The sequence below is a fragment of the Salvelinus alpinus genome, chromosome 3 (assembly GCF_045679555.1).
Source record: "Salvelinus alpinus chromosome 3, SLU_Salpinus.1, whole genome shotgun sequence".
In the NCBI taxonomy this organism is placed as follows: Eukaryota; Metazoa; Chordata; class Actinopteri; order Salmoniformes; family Salmonidae; genus Salvelinus; species Salvelinus alpinus.
The window spans coordinates 61,273,215-61,284,552 of NC_092088.1; the positions used below are offsets into that span (position 1 = coordinate 61,273,215).

General features: G+C 44.3%; 2 protein-coding genes across 8 annotated transcripts in view; both read left to right on the top strand.

Moving 5' to 3' along the window:
- The window catches only part of LOC139571083 (E3 ubiquitin-protein ligase MARCHF8-like), a 124,068-nt gene that overhangs the window by 109,526 nt on the left and 3,204 nt on the right, over positions 1-11,338 (top strand). For 5 of the 7 annotated variants that reach the window (XM_071393615.1, XM_071393614.1, XM_071393613.1 and 2 more), the window contains 4 exons: positions 146-225; positions 7,774-7,954; positions 9,355-9,490; positions 11,216-11,230. In XM_071393615.1, the coding sequence (XP_071249716.1) occupies positions 146-225; positions 7,774-7,954; positions 9,355-9,490; positions 11,216-11,230 (412 nt within the window). The remainder of the gene's footprint in view (positions 1-145; positions 226-7,773; positions 7,955-9,354; positions 9,491-11,215; positions 11,231-11,338) is intronic. The other 2 variants (XM_071393616.1, XM_071393612.1) reach the window with 1 other exon arrangement.
- Positions 704-1,893, top strand: LOC139571082 (uncharacterized). Its single transcript, XM_071393610.1, has one exon. It carries the CDS (start codon positions 850-852, stop codon positions 1,807-1,809), a length of 960 nt encoding a protein of 319 aa, XP_071249711.1. The 5' UTR covers positions 704-849; the 3' UTR covers positions 1,810-1,893.

The following is an 11,338-nucleotide window of genomic DNA, read 5'->3' on the forward strand; positions in this document are numbered from 1 at the left end:
TTGCTATCTGAGGAAGATACAGAGCTAATCGGAGGCCAGCTCTTTCTCTTTATTGTAAATGAAGCCCAATGTTACTATTTTTCTGGTGATGCCGATGAGACTAATCAGAATTATATTGGTTTCTCTCTCTCTCTCTCTTCCTCAGGCGGGGAGTCCCACCTCCGTCAACGCCCCCTGCAGCTTTTCACGGTCATCGGTCACCCCCTCCAACCAGGACATCTGCAGGTACTGTACACACACCTTTAAACAATAACCTTTCAACTGAACCCCTGAACCCCTGACCTTTAACCCTCCAACCATGACATCTGCTGGTGTACATCCTTCAAATGCTTTGGGCTGCTGAGGGTTTACTGGCTCTGGATCTTAGCAGTCCCATGTTTAGTTGATTTAGTTGATTGAAGGCAAGGTGCCAGATGGGTTACATATGGTGTTGTCTGATGCTAAACAGAATAGACGGGAGCTAGATATGGCAGTGAGGAGTACTACACTGTACTGAAGAATAATACTTTATTGTCCAGAAATGGTGTTCAGCTTTATGCCAACCCCTTTGTGCAAGGTCAGGAAGGGAGTTTCCCTGATTTAACTCTCCATCCTTTCCTTTATCTTTTTTGTTTGAATGCATGCTGGCCTTTTGTTTCATTTCATATATATTTTTTCTACCCATCTCTCCTCCATCCTGCTACCCATCTATCCTTCTCTCCTGTACTGGTTTTCTGCTATCGTCTGCCCGACCATCCCTTCCTTTCTCCCCTCCTCCAACCTCCATCCCTACGATCCCACACACACAGCCTTACCGCCACATCTCCAGACCAGGGCTCCCAGAAGCCTTTGCAGACCACTGTGGTTCTGATGAACTCCAACAGCAAAACCTCTCAGGGGTCAGGAGGGGGCATCTCTGTGACAACACTCTGCCTGGATACCCCCCCAGCCTTCAAGCCCTCCAAAGGCCGGGGCGGGCTCTCCTTCGGGACGGAATGGCTCTCATTGCTCCGCCCCTCCACCGTCAACGGGACGCTGAAGTTCTCTCACTCTCTGAACGATGTGGGCCAGCGCATGGACAGCCTCTGTAGCGGACTGCACTTCATAGACCGGACCTGTTCTGAAGGAGAGCTGGATGTAAAACCTAAACAACCCAACACGGACCAGAAGTCCAAGATGTTCAACGGCAAAGCAGCCACACTCCCACACCCGGCCTCGAACCATCCTCCCTTCCCCACGCACACACTCACCCGCACACACCCTCACCTCGTTCCCTCATTCACCAACAACTACAAGTACCTCACCCACGAACACTGCCTCCAACCTCACTCTTCCGGCGTCCCTCCTCCTCCTCCACCACCTCCTAACTCCCACCTCCACCCGCCCAGCTCCAAACTCCTCCGCCTCTTCCTCCCCTTTTCTCGCTCCTCTACCTCTGCCAGTCTGCAGTGTTCTGAGCTGGGTAGCTATGCCTCCCGCCTCCACATCACCAAATCCTCCAGCACCCTAATGGGGGGCAATGAGCCTCCCCTGGGGGGAACAGAGGGCCTCCTGGGGGATGACGATGTGTTTGAGATCCCCCAGGGAAGGACCGGAACTTGGACAGGGGCTGGAGCCCCAGGAAGTGGTGCCAGAAGCGGGGATTCGGGTCGGCTTGGGGCAGCCCCCCTTTGCTACATGGACGAAGACAGCGATCTGGACCGTTTTTCAATTCTAGACCGGTGTTCGTCACCTGCCCATTCGGACAAAATGGGGCCTCTCACGCCAGGCCCGCTCTCGCCCTATTCGCTGTCCGGAGACTGCTGCAGGTGGGTGATTCCTGGATTGTGACCCCCCTGTGCTGTGAAGTGGTAGACTTCTCCTACTCACCCCCGTGCTGTGATGTGGTAGAGACACATAGAATTCCATGGCTGGATCCTGCCTACGCCTCCTGTGATATGACGTGGTAGAGCCCTGCCCATCCCTCCTGTGAAGTGGTAGTGACTGTGCGATCAGGGACTAGCTGGAATGGAATGGTCAGTCACATTTTGGTCTATTCTCCAAGTATGCTTGCGTGGGTGTATTTTATTTTTAAATTGAAAAATTTAATTTAAATAATTAGCTTGCTGGTTATCCACAGAGACAGCAGGCGTGGTGGTGGCGGGGGGGAGAGACACAGACAGAGGAGAGAGAAAGACAAAAAGAAAGGGCGAGAGGGAGCAAGTGCTTTTGGATGAAGGTGTTCTGATTTATCACTCCTCCTCTGTACCAGTGGAGGCTCCTCAGAGGAGGAAGGGGAGAACCATCCTCCTCAGTGAATTTAATAAAAATTGTGAAACATTAAAAATGTTATCCTTTTTAGATAACACTATACTAAATATATTCACGTGTCACCAAATAATTTATTAAAACACACTGTTTTGAAATGAAGATCTACAGTAGCCTCAACAGCACTCTGTAGTGTAGCACTATGGTGAAGGCGGAGGACAGCTTGTTTCAGTCCTCCTCTGGGTACATTGACTTCAATACAAAATCTAGGAGGCTCATGGTTGTCACCCCCTTCCATAGATTTACACAGTAATTATGACAACTTCCGGAGGACGTCCTCCAACCTATCAGAGCTCTTTTAGCATGAACTGTTGTCCACCCAATCAAAGGTTCAGAGAATTAATCTAGTACTGAAAGAATAAGCTACAGCTGCACTGCATAAGCTGCACTGCAGTGCATAAAAGGTGGTGAGTAGTTGACTCAAAGAGAGAGAAAGACAATAGTTGAGCAGTTTTAAACAAATGAATTTCTTTAAAAATGAAGGAGAAGCTAGAGAGATGGAGCGAAAGAGGGCTAGCTATATTTTGTTGTATATTCACTTAGCTAGTGAATGCAGCTGGCTAGTTTAGCCTACTCAAACACCAGGCTCAAACAGTGGAGGATGCTATGTTAGCTAGCTGGCTATGGCTATCCAACGCTGGAACCTCTTCCAAATCAAGGTAAGCTTTTGGTTTTATTTTCACCGGGGCCCGCCGGTGTAACTGCTAAACTGATTGCTGAATGTACACCGCACTGCATGATTGTAGTGGGTTTACTAACGCGTTAGTTCTAGTAGCTATGTTGACTATGACGTGAGCTAATATGCTGACAACGATGTAGGCTGTGTGTAGCGGTAATGATTTGAAGGTTTGGTTTGGAAAGGTTGTTTCGCCTGGTCACAGACAACTGATGTGTTGTGCAATTAAGTCCACAATTGAAGGGAAAAGGTGAGAGGAGGAGAGAGCGTAGATACGATAAGGAATTATACAATGAGCAAAAATGATCATGCTGTGGCTGCTAAGAATGTGAACTGTGTCTGCATGTGATCAGGGGTGTATTCATTCCGCCGATTCTGTTGAAAAACATTTCTTAAACAAAAGATAACGTAAAGAAACGGGGATCAACATACCTGAATTTGTCCAATAGAAACTCTTGTTTGCAACTGATAGATGCAGGCAAGAGTGTGCAAGGTGGTATTGAATGTGTCACTGTCTGCCACCTTGATTGATAAAATGTTTCTCTTGACCTGTAAACATTCATTCATAGGCCATGTTAGGGTGTAGCAACTTCATGATGGGTACAGGGAAAAAGTGAGTATCATGTAGTAGCCTAAACCTATGCTGTTACATTGAGCTGGGTGAATGGAATATGAATGAGAGTCATCCAATATGCTATAATAGAAATAATGCCATGCTCATTAAAAAAACATTGTCCTACCTCATCTTAAATGTCACCGACCGCCACTGCTCTGTACTTCCTGTAGAGTCAGAGGTTAAATAACCTTTATTTAACTAGCCAAGTCAGTTAAGAACAAATTCTTATTTACAATGACGGCCTACACCGGCCAAACCCGGACAATGCTGGGCCAATTGTGCGCCGCCCTATAGGACTCCCAATCACTGCCGGTTGTGATACAGCCTGGATTCCAACCAGGGTGTCTGTAGTGACGCCTCTAGCACTGAGATGCAGTGCCTTAGACCTCTGCGCCACTCGGGAGCCCAAGGAGCTTTAATTGGACCCTGTTCCCTTTATATGGGCCTATGCACCCTGGTCAAAAGTAATGCACTATAGAAGGAATAGGGTGCCATTTTGGAAGCACACATGGACTGCAGGGTTGAGACAATTCTAATTTAATTCCAGGCAATTCAGAAAGTAAACCAAATTCCAATTACACATTTTCCTCATTGAAAAGCATTGAAGAGATTGGAATTGGAATTTCAGTGTACTTCCTGAATTGACTGGAATTTAAATGGAATTGACACCCAACCCTGATGGACTGAGATCACCACTTATGCAAATCCTTCCTGTTTTGTCTGCTCTGTTCTGTTCTGTCCTGGCTATTACCCTAATAGAACAGTCTTTCTGACACATTGTTGGAGTGGCTCTCCCTGGTTTTAGTCGACCTGAACAAGAGGAAATGATCAGAAATCGAGCCAGCACAAATGTGTTGCAAGAGATATCAGTACAGTGGGAGTTGGAGAGACAGAATTTTGTTGCTGAGAATTTTCAGATGAGGAAATGCAGATGAGCTTCTTGATTTCCATAAATTCACTGAAAACCTACACTAACACGTGATTATTTTAACAGCATTGCACTTTTCATGTATACTTTAAGCCATCTAATAGCCTAACCACTGATCAAGCAACGTTATGGACTAAACGTTCAAATCCTGTTACTGCAAGATAATTTTGCTGTGACAATGTAGGTAAAATGAAGATCCTACATCTCTGCAGGAATACACAGTCGTTATAATGAAGTTATCTTTGTTTCTCTATCATCCTGTTTCCATCATCATTTTAACCCGTGTTTCCCGCTGGCATTTGAATGCGTTCCATGTCGAGATCTGGCACCTGCCATCTCACTATCTCTGCTCAACAAGACGTGTTCTGGCTGACGGAGCACGGCAAATTTAATCCCTGTTTCTGTAATATTACCAGCAAGCCAGCAGTGCATAAAATGTACACCAATACAGCCAATTTATTTGCCAATCAACAGAGAGCTTAGGAACAGCTCACAGTCGTCTGGTAAAGCACTGTCTCACACATCTGAATACTAGTACACATACTTTATGAATTACATTATGGACTCAGTCTGGTGTGGTACGTGTTGATTATAATCTCTCGTTAACTCTTCTAAGTTAGTGAGACGGATTGAGGGAATCAACTTGTTTTTCTCAGTGCTTTGCAGAGCTGCATACAAACACACCACAACAACCTACCCCAGCAATAAACACTACCTCTTCTTTATCCCTCCATCTATTCCTCCATCCCACTCCATCTTCCTCCACCTCGACTCCTCCTTTGTTCATGTTGTCGTTTAATCTTGTGAGGCTTTGGGCAGATCAAACTCATTATCCTCCTAACTGACTCGCTATACTCACCTCCCCCCTTCACCAAGGGGTGTGTGTGTGTGTGTGTGTGTGTGTGTGTGTGTGTGTGTGTGTGTGTGAGTGTGAGTGATCACCTCATGGTTATGATCAGACAGGAGGCACTCCTTTGACCAACTTATTTCTAAACCCTGCTGTGCTCTGTCTCTGTTTTTTCCTTTCTTCTTTTCTGCTCTGTTCCATTTTGTTATTTTATTCTGACTGAATATCATGCAAAATGCTGTTTTCATTGTAATTCAATGTAATATGGCTCTATAACGCTTGTCAAGGACAACTAAGAAGACTTTGTCAGTAAATTACCATGGCAGGTAATTTTCAAGTGTCTTTAGGCCTTGAGGAAAATCACTAGTTTCATGTTAAGTATTAATCTTCAAGGATTTGCCCTTTACTCTGTTTGAACACAAATTATGCCTTCATTTTACATTCATTTTGAAGTGAAGCCAACCGTATTGGGTGAGAGAAAGGGCAATATTTTTTTAACCAAACTGTGACCATCTCAACTACAGTGGTTGGTTTTTCTGCCAGAGAATTACCACCACTTTATCCCATAGCTCCCTTTACTCAACACAATCCTATTCTGTTTTACGTAAAACCACTTTATCCCATAGCTCCCTTTACTCAACACAATCCTATTCTGTTTTACGTAAAACCACTTTATCCCATAGCTCCCTTTACTCAACACAATCCTATTCTGTTTTACGTAAAACCACTTTATCCCATAGCTGCCTTTACTCAACACAATCCTATTCTGTTTTACGTAAAACCACTTTATCCCATAGCTGCCTTTACTCAACACAATCCTATTCTGTTTTACGTAAAACCACTTTATCCCATAGCTGCCTTTACTCAACACAATCCTATTCTGTTTTACGTAAAACCACTTTATCCCATAGCTGCCTTTACTCAACACAATCCTATTCTGTTTTACGTAAAACCACTTTATCCCATAGCTGCCTTTACTCAACACAATCCTATTCTGTTTTACGTAAAACCACTTTATCCCATAGCTGCCTTTACTCAACACAATCCTATTCTGTTTTACGTAAAACCACTTTATCCCATAGCTGCCTTTACTCAACATAATCCTATTCTGTTTTACGTAAAACCACTTTATCCCATAGCTGCCGTTATTCAACATAATCCTATTCTGTTTTACGTAAAACCACTTTATCCCATAGCTGCCTTTACTCAACACAATCCTATTCTGTTTTACGTAAAACCACTTTATCCCATAGCTGCCGTTATTCAACATAATCCTATTCTGTTTCAAATAAAACCACTTTATCCCATAGCTCCCTTTACTCAACACAATCCTATTCTATTTTACATAAAACCACCTCATATTTTCCTATTTCAAATCAGCCAGGCCTTTTTGGAGCCTTGTGTTGTGAAGCAGGCTCATTGAGGATTCATCTCTGTCTCGGCTCAGCTCTGTTAGAGGGCAAGGTCAGTGTTCTGACAAAGGCCACATTTGCCCGAAATTTCAATCGTCTTGTGCTCCTGCTCTCTGCTCTCGTTTTATATTAGCCTGTCAGATTGTGGGGAGGGGTATGTGTCTGTGTGTGTGTGGGGGGGGGGGGGGGGGATTGCTCAGAATTCTCAATAGAGTGGCGTGTGTGTGTGTGCAGAGTCACTATAGTGATCTCATGCCCCTCAACGCTGAATGCTGCTGATGTAAAAGACCTTTAAGTTGTTGTGTTTGTAAGCCATACTGTAACAAACTATACATGTCATTCTAGGCCTTCCCTAGGGATGAGTACCACAGTATGAGTCATAATACCCATAAAACCTAGCGGTCAAACAGGGAAATGGTTCCAATCGTTTTTCCACCATTCATTTTCCCCATAGGGGATTTTAGAAGTCACCTTGTCCGAGAGAGATTTACATGGTTATGAAAATGTCACGCCAGGGTAAGACTACACAAAACACAGCCCTTATTTTAAGTGTTTCTAAAATCCCCTAAGGGAAAAGTTTATGGTGGGAAAATTATTGGAACCATTTCCAATTTCCAGTTTTATGGGTATTATGACACCTCCCACCCATGTCTCTCAGAAAACAGCAAATGATTCATGACTGTGAAGTTGATTTGGGAATAATTACATTAGTTTGTCATTATTGAGTTTCCTCTTGGGGACAGTCTCTGTGTTGGGGTTGTGTTATTAGTTCAGATGTGATCAGTATGTCTGTCTGTGTCTGGTATAGACTCTGATATCTACATTTCCTGGTAACATCACTGAGTTGTGTCTCTGTCTGGGCTGTATTCTGCCTCTGGAGTCCTGTCTGTATACTCCTCTAGGGTCACTGAGAGTGTGTTAACTCTGTATCAGTAACTGTCTAGAGACTGTCTGTTGTCTGAGTATCTGCTATGGTCTACTAATCTGTGTCTGTGTCTCTCTCTGTAGGATCTGTCACTGCGAAGGAGACGATGACAGCCCACTGATAACACCGTGCAACTGTACGGGCAGCCTACGCTTTGTCCACCAGGCGTGCCTGCAGCAGTGGATCAAGTCCTCGGACACACGCTGCTGTGAACTCTGCAAGTACCAGTTCATCATGGAGACCAAGCTCAAACCCCTTTGCAAGGTGAGACTGAAGGTGTGTGTGTGTGTTTGTGGGGGTGAGGGGGGGTGTGTGTGTGCATACTACACTCATTCTGTTCTAGTCTACACTCCCAGAGATGACTGTGACCAGAACATGCAGATGTGAATCCCACTCGAAGACACTGACAAGACAGAAAGCTGTTTTATTTATCTAATACTGATAAGAGTAGCGTGACATTGGGTTTTCGGCTTTTGCAATTGGTTTCGAGTGATTTTGACATGATACAGTCTTATTTAAGGCATTTATCAATCTTTAACGCTTGCAGATTCAACATTTTAATTAAAATGATAAACTGAACTAAAGCACTTAAATTCTGTTAATAGTTATGCCCCCCCCCCCCCCGGGTTAATTTAGATCCTGGGTTAATTCAGTACAATACCATGGAAACCAGGCCAAATCCTCATTACGCCTCATCCTCCCTCCTCCTCGTCCTCTCTCTCCCTCTGCCTCCTCCTCCTCTTCCTCCTCCTCTCTCTCCCTCCTCCTTGACCTCTCTCTCCTATCTCCCCCTCCTCCTCCTCCTCTCCTCTCCATCAGGATGAAGTGTCTTTATTATCTACCTCTGTTCCTCTGTAAATGTTGCATTATTCAGGAAGTCATGGTGCCAGGATATTGGTTTATAGGACTGGCACACTGGGATCTATCGCCAAGGAAGACAGATCTATACCTCCTTTCTGCCAAGGAACAGTGGATAGGAAGAGAAGTCCACTTTCCCTCCCTGCTCCTCTTCTTCCTATTCTCTAATTTGTCCTCTCCCCATTCTATATTCTGTCATACCTCTCCTCTCCTCCACTCTCATCTCTCCCTTTCCTCGAATCAATGGCAATAAATTGTCTACATTCATTTCATGTTTGTCATAAATCATTTCAAAGCATGTTGACATCTATGAAGGTTATTGAGAGATTGCATCTGATATTCAGGAGGTATAATGTAGCAAAACCTTTCGTCATGTATTTGACTTTGACCATTGATTTTAATGGGTTTCATGGATCAATAAAGAAACAGTCCAGTGTGTTGGATCTGTAAGAGGTTGAGTAGTACTGGACAGCTGATAAATAGTTAACCAGCATCAGTGTGTAACTGAATGATCCACATAACACGGACAGAATGATGGCCATCAAATATTTAGCACTCATTTAAGCAGCTTGTGAAGAGGGGCATGCGAGCACTTTCTGCCAGACTGCTCATAGTCCATTGATGGTCAATCGCCCAAACCCTGTCCGAGAGAACACAATGGAGTATTTAAGTGTGTGTATCTGACTTAAACGCTTTCGTTTTCCCTCCCTCCCTCCCTCCCTCCCTCCCTCCCTCCCTCCCTCCCTCCCTCCCTCCCTCCCTCCCTCCCTCCCTCCCTCCCTCCCTCCCTCCCCTCTTTCTCTCAGTGGGAGAAGCTACAGATGACGTCTAGTGAGAGGAGGAAGATCATGTGTTCTGTGACGTTCCATGTCATCGCCATAACTTGCGTGGTGTGGTCCCTCTACGTGCTCATTGACCGCACTGCAGACGAGATCAGAGCAGGTCATCACAGGCACCAAAACCATCACAACACCCCTCAGAGTGGACACTGCACACCCTTAAATACTTTCACTGCATGGCAAAACCCCCATTACACCCCTCACTCAATACAGTCATAACATGCCAAAGCACCACACCACACAACTCTAGTACAGTACAACGTGACACACACACACACACACACACACACACACACACACACACACACACACACACACTCTCTCTCTCTCTAGTAGGTAGCCTGGCGGTTAAGAGCTTTGGACCAGTAACTGAAAGGTCGCTGGTTTGAATCCCAGAGCCGGCAAGGTGAAAAAAATCTGCCATTCTGCCCCTGAGTAAGGCAGTTAACCCCCAACAACAACTGTTCCCCGGGCGCCGATGACGTAGTTGTCAGTTAAGAGAGCCCCCCGCGCTGATTCAGAAGGGTTGGGTTAAATGTGGAAGACACATTTCAGATGTACAACTGACTAGGTATCCCCTTTCCCTACTCTCGGGTCAGGCCCGTTCACGCAGATTGACATGTTGTGTTGATCATTATAAATCTAAAGTCAGTGTTTGTGATATTTATTTGTAATAATGAGTAAGTACCCACTGTATCTCTCTCTTTATCTCTCTCTTATTACATCAAGTCATTTGGTAGACAGCACTCTTAGCATGGTGCAAGACAATTAGAACTGTTTTTCTGGGTCTGGTAAAGAGTAACTGAAGGCAATAAACAACTTCTTCGGTAGAAAACAGCCTATGATATTAGTCAGAAACATGTATTCTAGTGTGAAATATACAAAATATGATACTTTTGGTCATAAAGTCAGTCTCATTCAAAACAGAGATTTGCGAGATAATTAGGAAAAACTGGTATGTCACTGAATGAAGGGTATCGTAACAGTTTTCCTTGAATTTGGTTGATTCTAATCCTGCCCACATGTCCACAGCTGGCATCATCCAAGTAATCATCAATTCTTAGAGCATCTGCACGCGACCTGATCGTAATGCCCATGGTCAAAATTGTCTGAAATTCGATATCCCTATGGAGCTAGTTAGGGAACATCAGTAAATTACACAATATACATGGGACAATATTTTTAAATGTCAATAGCTCCAAATTTCAATGAATTAACCTCAAACTAACTCTAAATTGTAGAAATGCATATACAAATATTGAAAGCATTTAATAAAACAACTTAAAGGTGTGCAACATGAAAATATTGTTCCATTTACATTGTGAAATGTATTGATGGTCCCTAACTAGCCCCATAGATAGGCTATCCGGATGAAGCTAATTGGCGAAAGAAGTTGCCTATCTTGCTTGGTAGTCTTGGCTACTTCCAGACACAAGACCTGGTTAGACTGTTTCAAGTTGTCTAGAAGGGTGAGTGGCTGTAACTGTGCACTGTTTTGGCAGAGTAAAAAGACAAAACGCTTCCCACGTTCGAACACATACACAAGAGACACCCACATCAAAGCACGCCTCCAAAAAATCTCCACCTCAGTCGCATTTCCTAATGAGGAGAATTGAAACCAAGGCTAAATCAGGAAGTTCAGCTCCCCTTTAAGCTGTTATTGTACTGCTAGAGAGAGGAGTGGGGGGAGGGGATAGAGCCCCACCCTCTTTTCACCAGTGTAAGTGAATAAGCAGTATAAGTGCATGATAAACTGAGTTATAAACTCTCCACCCTCTCTGTCTATCACTGGTAATACATTGTAATGGCAATCTCTTCACCCATGCAGCCGGAAAAATCCCAGGTAAACTTTTCACCTTTGACCGTTAACCATGTTTTATGTAATTTCCTGTGAGACTGGGCTTTGGTGTATAGGTCTTTTTCTAATTGAATCTTACCTTGATTCCTGTCA